Below are 16223 nucleotides of genomic sequence, written 5' to 3'. Positions count from 1 at the left end.
AAATGTGATAAAATCTTATGAGATACATATTGGCCAATAACTGAGAATGAGATGAAAGTATGCTCCGTAATAGTAACGGGGCTTCAGGGTTTTACAATCGCCATTGAATAGAGTTCCATTAGGGACTCAGTATTCAGGATGGCCGCAAAAAAATGCTGTGTCTGAACAAATGATAGAGCATTGAGTAGTAATAAACCCGGCCAGCCATTCCTGCTTTGATTAGTTTCCAACACCCTAGAAAAGAGAGCCATTTATTTAAGTGTTCTTGCTCATGGCAAATGAGCTTCTGGGGCTTGGGGTGGGTGGGGGTGGGTGGGTGGGTAGAAAGATTGAGTGCAGAGCTATAAATTGCTGCAAAGCTAGCGCCTCCAAGAAGGACTGCTTGGGAGGCCCAGGTAGTCTGGTGTGCAGCGAGCCTCCATGGGGCAGATCGGGAGGTTCTGGGTGATATGTGGCAATCTACTTTGCAAAACTTTGGACCCGAGTGGAGAACATCTATTAAGATCAAAGATGATTTTCCATCCAAATCTTGCAATGCCTTCAGTTCAAATATATATGAATTCATATATATATATATGAATTCTTATATTATATAAAGCTTTAAAATGTAGCCTTCCTAAAATCATAGAGGCTCAGTCTCTTATTTTACCCTTGAGAAAATTGAGTCAGATGCTGAGTGATTGGCCCCAGATTACAAAGCCAGCGGATGCCAAAATAAGGATAGAACAGTCTTGACTTTCCATGAAACCCTCACAGATTAATTATTCCCAATGGGCTCTCTGACTGACCACTGCTAATGCTACAGAATCATTATATGATCACTGCTCCATGTCATCATTAAACTTCAAATGAAGGGCAGGTACATGACATAGATTTGAGATAAAGAACAAACTCAAAAAGTTTTACCCTCCATATCCCATGGAATTATGCACGCTGGTTTTTATACGAATATGTTATGTCCTGGAGTATCCCAGTCAAGTTGAATTTCTTGGAAAATTGATTGGACCAAACAGGTTTTCTGGGGGTTAGGCTAAGCCACAGCAGCTCTGAGACAGAGTGGACAAGTGGGAAACTGCGCCCGGCGCCCCCTCTCCTCACCCTAATGAGTTTTGGTGTTGACAGCTTCTCACCCTGTACCTCACTCTGTTTTTTCCCCTGCCTCTTGCAGCTTTGACACGACAGTGGGGTATTTTGGGATGAAGCCAAAGTCTGGTGAGAAGGAGATCACTCCCAGCTACGTGTTTACTGTGTGGTACGAGTTCTGCAGTGACTTTAAGACGATTTGGAAACGGGAGAGTAAAAACATATCTAAAGAAAGGTAAGGTTCTGACGGGGTCATGCATACCCCCTTTGGGAGTCTCGGAAACTGCCTTCTCCAACCTAACAAAGTGGACACATTTCACACGTGTCAGTGTCGTCTTTCAGGCTGGGTGGACGTGAGGAAGGATTATTGCCTCAGGGCTCTTAGGGAGATTCGGGGGAGGCTTGCTGTCCGCACAAGCAGATACACTCACGTGGTCTGAGAAGTTACACTTTCTTAACCCCTTCCAATTACTAGCTAGTAAATGAAAGGGGAGCTGTGCTAATTTGCAACAGATTGCTTCTCTGTGTATTTTCATGTTGGCCCAGGCTAAATGAGGCAGCCTTGCTGTCGCAGACAGTACAAATAAAAGTGAATGCTTTTCCCATTAATATACTGAACTTGCATCAAAGGGAAATCTCTGAGACTCAGGCCACACTTAACACAGTGTTGAAGCCCCGCTCTGGATTTACAGCGCCACTTCTGACTCCTCGTATCCTGCTGAGGACATCAAACTGCCTGCCGCTCAGCCTCATTGCAGCCTCCTGATTTTATTAGTTGGGGGTAGAAGGAAAACCTCTGCTCTGAATGCAAGGAGAGTGTGTGTGTGTTCGTTCTTAGAAAGAGACTGAATTTGGCCCTGTTTATCAGAAAAAGAAAGCATTTGTGCTTGATCACTGTTTTGATCGGGTTGCCACTGCTCTACAAAGGGTGTCATGGATTTAAACTTCAAATGGGTCTTGTCACTACCCCTGCAGAACAGATGCATAAGAGTGTCATTCAAAGTGGAGTAGAAGGAGACTGAAAAATTCTACAAAATAAGGGAAATGGTTTATTCGATTATAGCATCTATGTCTCACTAATCCTTGAGACCTAAAATGCCTTAGTTCAGTACTTTGTAATCAGGAAATAGGTGTGTGCAGAATACACACACACATATAACACACTAATGTATTTCTCCTTAAAAAACTATTTTTTAAAAGCGATAAAAATTTAGAGATTTTTTTATCCAGTATTACTATTTAAATATTTTCTTGGGGAATTTTTTCAAAAGTCTGCTTTCTTTCTAAGTCAAAGAGCTTTAAAAATATTGATCAACATATCTTTCCACCACTTACCTCTTTGGGAACAGTGAGTACATCCATTATATAGAGAAATGGAAACAGAGAAGTAGTTAAGTGACATTTTTAAGAAAATAGATCATTGATAATAACATGACAAAAATCCTAAAAAGCCTGACACCCGACTCATTTGCTCCTGCCCTGCAATTGCTTATTTAACCCTTTCAAACCTCTGGGGAATTAATTCTACTTTGTGAGCTTCATAGAAAAGTGGCAGCACTGAGCTCCCCTTCCTCTCCCGACACCACACCTGAAGGCCAGGAAGCCAAGCAGTGCTCTCGGAAGGTATGGCCTTCACTTAAGATTTTGCACCTTACATTTTGAGTATAGTCCTTAGTAAATTTGTCCTTGAGGTTGGAGCCCTAAAAATTGTCCAAAAACCAAAAACAACAGAGAGGGTAATTAATTGCTTTTCACTATACTCTTCTTCTGTTGAAATATTCAAGTATATTCTAAATTAAAGAGATTTTTCCCCTACGCTTGAAATATTCAAGTGTATTTCAAATTAAAGAGGTTTTTTTCCCCTACTACTGAAGTCATACCAGATAAATTGGGGGTCTGCAGTGGTGGTGGCCTCCTTTAAAATGACATGTGCTCGGATTCCTACTCACAGTCATCTGCAGCGCTGCTTCCTGGGTGCAGCTGGTGAATTGCCCACTTCACACTCTGTAAACCAACACCTTTAAAGGGTCATGACTTCACAGGACCCTTTTCAGTTCTTCTCATTGAGCGATTTCAGGGGTCTCTTCATTCCAGCCGTGCTTTGCGAGATGGATCACCGAGGTTTCCAGCCTGAAACAACAACATCTCTGAAAGTTAATGGCGGCTCATAAAATATTTTTGGAAGCAGCTTGTTTACAAAAATCTATTTGCTAAGAAATGTTAGCACATTATGTTTATTACTGCTCAGCCAGTTAAATTGATTAATAGCCTGGATTTTTTTTTATGAAGTAAGAATTTTTTATAATTGTCCTCTGCCTGCTAAGGATTTTAGATTTTAAACTGTTAGAATCACGTATTATAAAGGTAAAACAAGCAAAATTAACTGCAATTCTCCTATTGTAATTAAAATGAGAAACAATGAGTACTTTGTTCTGACATCCAATTAATTGTGCTTGACATTATCATTCTTTATTATGCTATTCCCAGAAATACAATAAATTCCAACAACACTAAACATCAGGAGGTGGTAACATAACATAGTACAGAGTCATCCTCAAAAATAAAACTCAAATGAAAATCTGATAGCTTATAATTATGAGGAAAAAGAAAACAATAGTTTGGATCTCAGCAGAAGAAATTTCACCCACTTGATTTTTAGATATATTTGAAGCCCAACTAAAACTGCAGCGATTGGAAAAAATTAAGTATCAATATTAGTATTTTCAAAGGGACAGAATGACTTCTAAATGAAATGGAAGTATTGAAAAACTTAAGTACCTTAAGCCACTTACGGTCAATTTTATGTGTAGAGATTTTTTTACTTCTTGCTCTGCTTAGTATGGTTTCCTGAATACACGTTACCCCGATGCAAAATTGGTTGATGCAGCTCCACATCGGCATAACAACTGCCCCTCGTGAAACCTAGAACAATCTCTAAAAACACACAAATGACTTTATAAAAGTGTCCAGTGTTCTTGTGCCTTGTGAGTGAAAGATAAACCCTACCACTGAGCTAGTGTCAGGGCATAGTTGCTGTGTCTGAGGAGAAGAGACATGATATTTCACTAGATATATGGTTTACCTGCAGATTAACTATGCCCAGTAGAAGGGCAAGCTACTGTATGATGGTATATTGCTGGCATTAAACTTTCCTTGTCTTTTAAACCAATATGAGGCAAAATGGCAAATTTCTGTATTCAGGTACAAATCCAGAATGCCCCACTCCCTAGATCATCTTTCCGTGACTCACCCAGCCCTCATGCCACCCCTAGCACTAGACCGGATCCTCCAGTGAAATGTACCAGGCCCTTCTCTTCTTACTCACTGTCCCCCCCGCCCCCGCCTTATGAGTACAGGCAGTGAGTGCTCAGTAGTGTAAAAAAATACCTCTAGATAGAGAGCTAGAAACCAGCATTTTTATGCCATTAATTTGCTATGTGATCTTTAGTCAGTCACTTATTATTACCTGGTGAAACCAATGACATATCACATCCATAAAATGTACACATTGGGAGGAAGCAGAAACTAAATGTTTATGATGATCTCTTCTAGCTTGAAATCTCTATACACCTAGGAACTACTTTATTAATGTCCTGAAAAAACTGTGTATTTCATTTCTGAAATATTCCTTAACTTTAGTCTTGAGCTCATCGGAGATTACGTTAGGAGACATTTGAAGCCAATGTCTGGCAGTGAGTCGGGGGAGATTCAGGGCAGGGAGAATTTCCATTGCCCTTTGGGAACTGGTAAGTGTCTCTAGCTACCTGGCCTTACACCCCCAGTTCTTCCCCTAACATACTAATGTTGGTCTTAAAGACCTCATTTTTTTATTGTAAGTGGGCATGCAAAAAATTCTTTCCTCTGCCCACCTGTATCCAACATTGCATTTAGTGGCTTATTAAAGTTCATCAAGACTTTTATTCTCAGAAAGAGCTTTGCCTCAATTTTACCTTTTCATGCACTTTCGTATTTGTGCCCCTTTGTATGCAAACATTCAATGGATTTTTGGTAATACACATTTCTCCCACCTATTAAATCAGCAGACTATTCAAGCACATGCATAATTGCAAGGGGGTAACCTAATTTTTGTTGTTATTGCTGTTCTTTACTCATTTTCTGCTCTTTTATTTTACTGTTTAATTGCTCTGGGATATAGGACCCTTCCTTATGAAATATTCCACCATTTAGGATATCTTAAGACTATTTCCCACATATGACCACACATGCATACATAGAGTCCACAAACCACTACCACCCACAAAATGAGCTATGAATTTGCCAAAAGGTAAAGAAGTCCCAGAGGAGTCGTGACTCCAGGAATAAAGTCTTAGCAAATAATTCACTCCAAGCCAAAGCAAACTTTAAAAGTGCCATTTAAAAAAACCCATAATGGGTAAGTAATGAGTCAATAAGGAGCGTGGTAAATTTTATGTGAAATGCAAATAAGAAATTTTATTATACACATAGCTATAATTTACACCATTTTTTTTTTTAGTTCAGCTAAATACCAACAGGGTTCTTAAGTATATGATTTGCAGCTATTATGGTTAATTATGCAACTGCCATACCCTTGACAGCAGATAGTTCAGCGCTGTTGTGGGGTTGTCCCAAAAGCTGTTCTCAGAGCTCCCTGTTGCTCAGGCCACTGTAGGAGCAGGAATTGGGGACTTAGAGAGACCATCACTCAACCCACAAAGGAGCCATTAATTGCAGTGTACACGATGTAGGAATTCCTCTCTTTATACGAGAAAGTTATTCCTGGAAGAAGTTCCATGAACTAAAATTTTTATTTTTTGAAATCTGCTTTCCTGCTGACATCCATACGTGATCATTACAGTAACCTCTAACAAGTTAACTTTCTTTTTCTTAGCCCTCTGTTCTGTGGTTAAATGCTTTGTATACACTTAACTGCTAAGAAGCTTCATGTTTTAAGGGATCCCTTTATGAATACAAATCACCCTCTAGCTGACTAGCAAAACTTTGAATTTTCCCAAGTCACATTTTGAAGGCCATTCTGTACAAACCCATAAACAGGAAGTGTCCCAAAGAGCTAACTTATAAGCACCATTATCATAATCACAAAAAATAAAACCTGCTTATTTCCCAAGCAATAAATTTAAAACTACTTATGCAAAATTAAACCTATCCTGTGAATCAGGACAAAACATAATAGACTTTAAAATGGTAAGAATTATAAAATCATTGACTTAAAAAAAAAAGCGAAGACACTTTTTTTGAGTCCCTTTCCTTTGGAAACTATTGCTCCCTTCTAGCTTCTTTTCTTCTTCTTTTTTGAATCCTCATCCAGGGATATGTTTATTGATTTTAGAGAAAAAGAAAGAGGGGAAGGGGAGCTGGGGGAGAGAGAAATGTTGATGTGAGAGAGAAACATTGATCAGTTGTCTTCTACATGCGCTTCCTGGCCAGGGCCCTTCTAGCTTCTTAAAAGAAGAGTTTATGTTAATTTCCTCACTTCTTTTTCCTTTGCATACTTACTCTTTCCTGTATCATTAAGGATAAAGCCTTAGTTGCCATAGCCAAGACTAAAGTAACTGTTGCTTAAACAAGAAATATTTCTTTTACTTGTGCATAATAATTTGCTTACAGGTTGTTTGAATGTCAAGGTCTCAGGTCCCTCTGTCCTGTGGCAGCCGTCATTAAGGCGTGGGCCTTATTCACAAGGTTGAAGATGCTCACATCATATCCACCAGCACCAGGGCTGCTGAGTTCATGCCAGTAGGAAGCGGAGGGCACACCCTTTTCTTTTAAGCATGTGGCCTGGAAAGTACACACATTTCGTTGAGTAAAACTTAGTCTCATGGCTGTACACAAGGGACACCAGGAAATGTAGGCTTATCAGAGAGCCATGTGCCCAGCGAAAGACTCATGGGCTCTAGTACTAAAGACAACAGGAGAAAAGGATGTTGAGACCATCAGCAGACTTTGCCACCTTTCTTAATTGTGAAATCTAAGGGCTCCTTCTAACTCCTTAACCACTACTAGTTTTTGACACTGATGATAGTTTCTTCTATCTTGAAATGCCTCATTGCTCCAAGAGCATTCTGGGTCTGTTTCTTTGAAGGCGGCCACTCCTTTACCTCCTTCATTAGCTCCTCTTTTCCTTCTATTCCTTAAGTTTGAACCTTCCCCTAAGGTTCAGATCTCAGTGTTCCTCTTTTCCACTGAGCACTCTCTGCCTAGTTAGACCCAACTATTTTCACAGCTATCACCACTCTGCCAAGGCCTCCCAAGGCTTACTATCCAGAGCAAACCTCTTAGTTCTATTTCTTAGGCCCAAATCCCCTAAAACACACTAAACCTATCTGCAGGATACCCAACTTTCACCTGCAATTTAGTACATCCCAGTTAGAATATATTCTATCTCTACTGAGTCCTACTCATGTTAAATTCCCTAACTTTCAATTGCACCACTATCTTCCTAGGAGCAAAAGACAGGCTAGAACCCTGAATCACATTTGGTGCTGTAAGATTCACTTTCTACCAGTTGCTGACATCTCAGTTTTGCCTTCTCAGTGAATCTTCTTTACCCTGTTTTCACAGTGGCTTTGCCCTCATTCAGGACCTCATCTCTCACCTGGATTACTGAAACATCATCCTAACTGTTCTTTCTGCCTATAGTGTTTCTATTTCCACTTCAATATCCTTTTGTATCCAGTTGACTTTCTATGACCAAAGTTAGATCACATCTATTTCTCCAAACAGGTACTGGTGTTTTCTATTACTAATGAAACAAAGGGAAGAGAATTAGCCACATATATATAAGGTTGGTACTTATATTCATTAACTTGTTGGGTCCTTGAAAGCACAGCCCTGAAAAGAAGGTGTATTGCTATTTCATGGGTAAGCATGAGAGAGTAAGCAAATTACCAGTGTCACAGTTTCACTAGTAAACAGCGGTGTTGGGGAAAATGACCTAGGTCTTACTTGACACTAAAGCCTGAGCACTTTCAGGTGTTCTATATTCTCTTCCAAATTAGAACATGAGCCTCTAAAAACTTGCCCTTACTTCACTTTCAAATCTCATTTTCTTATATCCTCACCCCACATGTATCCCCCATGACAGCTCACTGTTTCTCGCACCTGCACATTCTTGCCATGAATTCTCATTGGATACTTCCTTTACATTACACTGCCCCTGGATATATCCTGTTGGTAGAAATATAGTCATCCTTTAAGGACTACCTCCAAAACCAGCTTCTCTAGAAATTTTCTGAGTTGCCTCTAAGTAGAACGACTTTCTTTTTTCGTTTTTTGGTCTCTGACAGCGTATTTTTCTTACCATCCTTTGGCAATTCATTCCAACGTGTTATTTTAACAGTTATGTGTATTTTTTCACCTGCTCAATATAAACCCATTCCTTGTTCTGTCTTCTATGGTGCATTCTTCAGCACAGAGCCTGATAATTGTTTATTGATATAGAAAGGACTTCACAACATAGAACGAAATGGTTTTAAGTGAGCATTGAAGATCCTGGGTGGTGTAAGAGTTTGGAGGAGGAAATGATCCCAAAGAAATGTGGAGGCCAGAAAGGGTCTTAGGAAGATGTTTAGTCATAATCAGGACCAGCATAGGCAGAAATTTTATGGAGGGGATTCAGAAGCCACTGGAGGAATGTTGGAGATCAGCAGCTAGCAAATCTGGCAGATCTTCCAAATCACCTGGAGAGCCTTGTAGAAATGTAAACAAATCTAAAATCCTAATTCCAGGGGTAGAATAGAGGGCTCTGTAGTTTTAGAAAGCTCTGCCCAGAAAAGCCAGTGCAAGAACACATTTTATGTTTATTCACCTCAATAAATGTCTAGGCCTTCACATACCCCTTACTTAAATGTACCTATCAGGTAAGCTTTGGAGGTGGGAGGGAAAAGGGCACCTCCCCAGTGGATCTTGCTACGTTCTCAGCCCAATTTAGGAACTGCTAGATTTAGGTGGTCTTGAAGGTCTCTCCCAACCCTGATTCACTGTGATTTTAAGTAGGAAATGAGCTGGGCACTGAGAGAACTGATGAATTGAGCTACTCAGAGAAGAAAGGGATAGTTCTTGGAGGTCAGTGGCAAAGACCTAGATTTGGGAAGCTCAACACATATTTTGGAAGAATCACGTAGTGTGATTTCTGGGGCCGTCCTCAATGCCATGATTCCTATTTCCCTCTCTGAACGCTCTGTCCACATCAGTCTCTCCTACATTTGCATTTTTCGTTCTCATGATATAAATTTGCAGCACTTAATCAGCTTGACTTAAACACATACTTTTAAAATATCTATTATGTCTTAACTGCTCTACAGGCTATGAGACCCTATTCTGAAAGAATTTGATCTAGTGACCACACACTGTCTCCCTCATGAAGTTTTTCCCAATCTCTGTGAGCTCTCTTTCCTCCAAAAATCTGGGGTGTTTCTGTCTCTTGAATTTCAGCACTCATGAGTTCTGTTTCACCCTTTTAGTTATAGACAACTCCTCCCTTAAATAAATCATAAGCCCTAGAAGACAAGAGCAATGTCTTGTACTTCTTCCTTTTCTCATAGTACTTTATATTTTCTTCTTCATAGTAAGTGCTCAATTAATATTTGTTGAACAAATAAACAATCACTGTGTTTCCTTTTGCCACACTGAAGTTGATTACAGAATTTTCTGTCTGCTGCTGATAGATCTTATTTATTTGGATTTTGGTGGTAGAATTCCCCAAATACATCCCATATCGGTTGCTTTTGTCCAAGAATTTAAAATCTTAAGAGCTTTGTTAAAGAGAATGGACATGTTCAGAACAAGAAAGATTAGTCAAAGGAATAAAACAATCACTTTTTCTGTTCTTGACTGTATTACTTTCAATTTGTCTTTTAAAAAAAAGCTAGAAAAAAACAAGGAAGTGAAGATCCTCAGATCCTCATGATTCATGGCTGTGCCAAGCCTCAAACCTCTTTGGAGCTCAAACAAGAACCTTAGAGAGCATCTGTCTGCACTCTATTTCCCTAGCTTGGCAGACAGCAATGGAAACCCAAAGTGAGTCTCCTTCATTCAGCTAGAATATTTCTAAATTGCTTATCTGCGGGCCTCCTGACAGCTCCTGCCTTGGGCATAGACTAGATGGAATAGGGGTCTGCCTGGGAAGTATGATTTAAGGGGCGCCAGAAAGGCTGCCTGCTCCACACAATCTCCCCTGTTCCCTCACCCTTTTTAGTCACTGTGCAAACAGCCTCTGATCAGTTCTAGTTTTGGGGGAGACTCAGTAGGTGGTACAGTTTCAAAATCACAGGGAGGGGAGTTGGCATCTACAAGCACATGCATGTCTTCATAATCAGGATTGGAAAGGCCTTCTAAAGACTAGCCGTGCGTTGCAATTAAATTTGCAGATTTATGACACAGGACAGACTTCAGCTTCCAGTCTGCCTCCCAGACACTTACCTCTCCCTGAACAAGGAAATGCAATGCTGTTACCTTTCACTCTGCACCTAAATCGCTGGGCGGCTCCGGGTGTTTCGTCTACCAAGTGCGGAGTGATTGGCTTTAACTGATCATGCATTCCAGGGCAAGTCCGTGGACTGCCCCCACCCCCGCCACTTCCACTCCCCTGTGGCCTGGGGGAGAAGCTCTGCAAACGGAAGCAGCTTTTGTTCTGCAATTAATCATCTGCAGTCAAAATGTGTTTGGGCGCTACAAGTGATAGCCCTCTAAAACCTCGACGTGGCTGATTGCGTAGCTGGTGAAATTTGGTCTGTAAGAAGACTTCCTTCACTGTAAACAGAAAAATATCTTAAGAATGAGGTAGGGAAAATAAATTTAGGAAGTAGAAGTGATGGGCTGGTTTATCATGGCATAGCTTTTAGAGACTAGATTCTGACCTGTAAGGAGCTAAGTCTTCTAATCTAAGACTTGCTAGTGAAGCTGACTTGGGGGGTGGGGAACGTCGGGATAGAGGGTTAGTCAGGGTCAAGGGTCAGACTGTGAGGAGAGAATGATCATAGAAGAGTGTGTGTCTGTTCAAGTGTGTAGTCCTGTTGGTCTGTCTGAGATAAATGATTGTGGGGTTACTCGTTTCATATTCTCTCTGGCTCTCTTATTTGAGTTTTATTTTCTTTCCCTTTGGAAACATAAACAAGTCAATAATGTTTTCATCAACTGCTGCAGTGAGGAAAAAATATCTCTTTACATTGAGGAATTAATGAGCTTAGTCTTTGTGGTATTTGTTTTTTACTGACAGTGAAGACTGACTTATTTCATTCACTTTCATAACTATTATCCATGTGTAATAGTCATATCAATAATTCAGAAATACCTCATGAGGGGATTTTTTGTCCAGGAGGATAGACATAAGGGAGGCTCCCACAGTCCCGGGCAGGTCTCCATGATTGCACTTAGGAATTTAGAATCAAAGCTGGGCATTAGCCCCTTTTCCCCTGGCTGTGGAGAAGTGACCTGACTCAGTCAACTGAGGATAGTACATGATGGAGAGCTGAGGATTATCAAAAGACCCTAAATAGCCCCAGAAAGCACTCAGAGCCGTGTGTCTAATGTTCAGAATACCAAGCAATGACTGGAAGCATGGCCTGATATAGCTATGCTCTTCTGAAAGCACAACATTAAAGGAGAGCCAAGGAGAAAGTGATTGATCCTTTTTCTAAGGAATATTGGTGTGATATGAAAGTACCAGCTATGTTCAATATAAGAAATATTGGAAAAACACTAGTCACAAGAACTCAAAGAACCAAAATCACATCTGATGGTCTTGGGGGTCATGTTTTTGGAGTGAGCCTAGCTGACCTGAAGAATGATGAAGTTGCATTTAGAAAATTCAAGCCAATTACTGAGGGTGTTCAGGGCAAAAACTGCCTGACTAATTTCCATGGCTTGGATCTTGCCTGTGGCAAAATGTGGTCCATGGTCAAAAAAGGGCAGACCGTGATTGCAGCTCATGTTGATGTCAAGACTACTGGTGATCATTTGCTTCCTCTGGTCTGTGTTGGTTTTACTTAAAAATGCAGCGATCAGATTTGGGAGACCTCTTACGCTCAGCATCAACAGGTCTGCCAAATCTGGAGGATGGAGGAGATCATGATCCAAGAAGTGCAGACAAATGACCTGCAAGGAGTGGTCAATAAACTGATTCCAGATAGCCCTGGAAAAGACATAGAAAAGACTCGCCAATCTATCTGCTCCATGATGTTTTTGTTAAAAAGTAAAAACACTGAAGAAGCCCAAGATTGAATTGGGAAAACTTAGAGAGCTTCACAGTAAAGGTAGCAGTTCTGGAAAAGCTCTTGGGAATGAGGCAGGTGCTAAAGTTGAACGAGGTGATGGATATGAGCCCCAGTCAAAGAATCTGTTTAAAAATCAGACTAAATGGTGACAAATAAAGAATGCTATTCATGGGGAAAATATATATATATTACCCTCAATCTTCTCCATCTAAAGTGGCATAAATCATGTGGAAATGAGCTTTCTTAGTTGAGTAAGCCACTTCCACATCTTTCCAAAGCCTCTTTGTATGATGTTCATGTTCCTTGGCCTGATGCTACCTACTTCATGGCTGAAAGGAGTTCGTGGCAGAGGAGTAAACAGCCAGTTGATCTTTGTACCTTCTTGTACTTCTTCTCTGCAGCTTCTTGTACCCCTTCTCTGAGTATTTCTTCTAAAGGGAGACCATAAAAATACCATCATTTGCTATTACAAGAAGCCCTCTCTAACCATCATTGGTAAAGTCAACCCCCATTGGGTAGTCAGACTGGCAAGTTACTCATTTTACAGGTGTGATCCCCAGTAGGTGCCAATGCCTGTTCCATCCCACCAAAACATTATCCACCGTTTAAAGGGCCAAAAGCCAGAATTTACTGGATCATTGACAGAGGCCATGTCCTTTGCCAGTCATGCTTCTCCTTGTATTTCAAAATAGTCACCAGAATGAAAAGGTCCTGTACTTGTTAGAGAGATTCAGGTTAACAGGTGTTTGGATTTTAGGATTTGTCTAGTGGTAATAGTGATTTGGACCTTCAGCTTTCATTACACTGCTTTTCAGGGAAGCTTTCAGGCATTCCCTGCGGCGCACTGACCTAGAGGCCCCCTGCTGCACGTGCTGGTGCGCAGAGCCCGCCTTTTCCTTTTCTAGGCTGCTTTGACCTCCTCTCTTCAGTGATGAGTGACATTAAGTCTTCTTTAAAGAGATTCATGTTGCAGCTGGTTGGATTTCATGTTTTTATCACCATGCATTTCATGAACTATATTCCCCACGATGCCTCCCTTTTCTTCACCTTTATCCACCAGTGTTTCCAAAGCCATTGACTTTCAGTAAAGACGTGTACATGGTCTGGGTCGTGCAGTGATTAATGTTTTCAGATCACACAGTACACGATGTCTGATCAAGTTTCCTCTTTGAAGCTTGTAGCACTATAGGCAGAAACTTTTATACTCCTGAAGTCACTTCCTTGGTCCTATTGTCTGAATAACAAAAGTGAGTGACTTAACAAGTATGCCTTAATAACATTACCAGGCTTTTTATTTTTCTACCTGCTAAAATGAATTGGCCATTATCACTTAAGAGAATTTATAATAAATATCATCAATAAGTATTTAAACAGAATAGTATTTTGTGAGGGCCCCTTACCCTTTTTTAAAAAATACTTCTTTTAGAGCATTTTTAGGTTTATAACCAAATTGAGAGGGAAGTACAAAGATTTCCATGTACATTATGTCCCCACACATGCATAGCCTTCCACAATACCAACATTACACATCAGAATAGTACCTTTAATTTTTTTAAAAATGAACCTATATCGATGCATCATAATCACCCATAGTCCATAGTTTACCTCAGGGTTCACTCTTTGTGTTTGGACAAATGTATAATGAGTAGTATCCATCATTATAATGCTATACAGAGTATTTTCACTGCCCTAAAAATCTCTGTGCTCTTTCTATTCATCTCTCCTTGGTGCTCTCAACCACTGATCTTTTTATTGTCTTCATAGTTTTGTATTTTCCACAACATTTACTGATTTTTAAACACTGAAATTAATCCCACTGTTTAAAGTATAGTCCCCTACCCTGAGACATGATTTGAGATGAGTTATGTCCAGACACCAATTAATTGCCTATGTGACATTTGTATTTAAAAATATTATGTGGCCTCATACTTCAGACATATTCAAAAGTTAATAGGCTGGCAGTATTGTTACAATTTAGAAAGCTATTCAGAATGGGGAAGAGTAGATAACCAAAAAAAAAAAAAAAGTTAATGGCAGTCACAGAATTGAATTGGGAGGAATCTTAGAGTATAATCAGATGGATCCATTTCAGTTTTATTTCAGCATTGTTATAAGCAAAGGAAGCAAATAGAAATTGGAAAGTAAAGTAGGGCCAAAATCAGGGAGATCATGCAAAATTCCAAGCAAGACCATAAAGACAGTGAATCATCATGAAACATGAGATAATTTCTGTGTTTATGAATGGGAAGTAAGTGCCTTCCCCAGTGGACACATATTCTTCCCATGTTTCAGCTCATGTGAATCTGTCCCCACAGGTCCCGACTATGAGCATTTGACAGAGACTGTTGATCTCTCAGAATTAGAACATATCTCTCAGAATTAGAATATATCTGGAAAGTAACAAGCAGAGAAGTGTGGTGGAACTGGCCATGTTTCTGATTTTTAAACATTTGATATTTTACTAGAGCCCCAAAGCTGGAATCTGGTAGCTCTGGCTATCAGAAGAATGGTCCTTTGAAAAAGCCTTGTCTTCATAATTAGTTGTCCATCTCCAAGATATCTCTGGATAGTTCTTTAGGAAAAGACTTCTACAGGCTTTCATTCTCCTGGAGATGAAGGTTGTTCCTTTTTTTCTCTCCCCCTATGAGTTTCAATCAGTTCTGTTGAATTTCATGCACAAGAGTTTTCCAATTTTTTATTTAAAAAGAAAAAGCAAAGGTTTGTTTGTTTGTTTTGTCCAATTGAAAACATGCATGAAGCCCCAATATATAAAACAGATAAACTAAAGCTTTTCTGGTTGAAGCAGGACTTGCAGATGTCCAAGGTCTAGAGGATCCCCTAACTCTTCCTCCTCTCTCTAAAACATCTTGGTTGAACATTAAGGCTCTCTGGAAGACAGTTTGAAAACATTGCTCTAAAATACTGATTTTTACAATAGTGACAAGGAGTGTGAAAGAGCCTAAATACTGTCTACTTCACCTGCTCATCTCATTTATCTCTTGTGGTTCGTTTCCTATGGTAAAAAATGACAGCATTTTTCTTACATAAACTTTATGCTGATTTCCGTATATTCTGACTCTTGTGCCATGAATCAATGAAATACTGAATGTCAATAATTCAGTACAAGAATGATTGTACTGAATGTGAAGAAGTACAAGAATAAAAGCATTGTACTTCTTCAGTCCTATATGGCTGCATTCTGAATTGGTTTGATTTAGCTCCAGGCATATAAATCTAGCCCGCAGAAAGCCCACAGTATGTCCAGTGTAACGTCCACCCAGACAAAGTTTAGTCCTGGGGTGCCTAAGCCTCTAAGTGGAAATTCCAGGCCTGTCACTCTTCAGGGTACAGTTTACTTAGCTGCCATGTGACCCCAGCTCTCTTGTTAAAGAGAAAGTATGATTTCATACTTCATCCAGCTCTTTTCATGGTTAGGATGGGAACACTGTCTCTTGCAGCTTTCTACATTCTAAGCAGGAGCAAAACTCCCTCCCCAGCTGCTTCTCCTATGAAACCAAGCTTACAAATCACTTCCACAGAGTAAGGGCTATGCAGGAACATCAGAAGACACGTCTCATCTCATACTATGTCTTTCCTCAGTAGACTTTGGCAGCAGTTAGATTTTACTGGGGCCTCAATAACTCCTTGGCAATCATATGCATTATAAAGAAGCTGAAAAGGCAGGGTTTCCAGATGTCAATTTTACTGAGGCATTTATGAATTGAGAATAGTTATTTTCTTTCTAACTTACTTGTATGTTTTTTCCTGTACATCCATTTTTGAAGGGGTATAACTTTGAAATCAAGTTTAGTATTTGCTAATGAGTAATCATGAACAACTATGTGTGATACTCTAGAGCACATATTTAGACCAGAAACAAAAAATAGAATCAATATAGTAGGCCAGCATCAAAAATAAGTTCATAAA

General features: G+C 39.9%; 1 protein-coding gene and 1 pseudogene across 1 annotated transcript in view; both read left to right on the top strand.

The window, feature by feature from the left end:
* Nucleotides 1-16223, top strand: part of FMN1 (formin 1) — a 342380-nt gene that overhangs the window by 314560 nt on the left and 11597 nt on the right. Inside the window, exon 16 of the mRNA XM_054565622.1 lies at nt 1169-1318. Coding sequence (XP_054421597.1) covers nt 1169-1318 — 150 coding nt within the window. The remainder of the gene's footprint in view (nt 1-1168; nt 1319-16223) is intronic.
* On the top strand, nt 11695-12445 carry LOC129064429 (40S ribosomal protein S3a-like; annotated as a pseudogene).

This window comes from Pteronotus mesoamericanus, unplaced genomic scaffold, assembly GCF_021234165.1.
Source record: "Pteronotus mesoamericanus isolate MK-2021 breed Mesoamerican mustached bat unplaced genomic scaffold, CSHL_Meso_final contig_164, whole genome shotgun sequence".
In the NCBI taxonomy this organism is placed as follows: domain Eukaryota; kingdom Metazoa; phylum Chordata; class Mammalia; order Chiroptera; family Mormoopidae; genus Pteronotus; species Pteronotus mesoamericanus.
The sequence above is the reverse complement of the archived record's forward strand: the minus strand, read 5'-3'. Positions and strand labels throughout refer to the sequence as shown.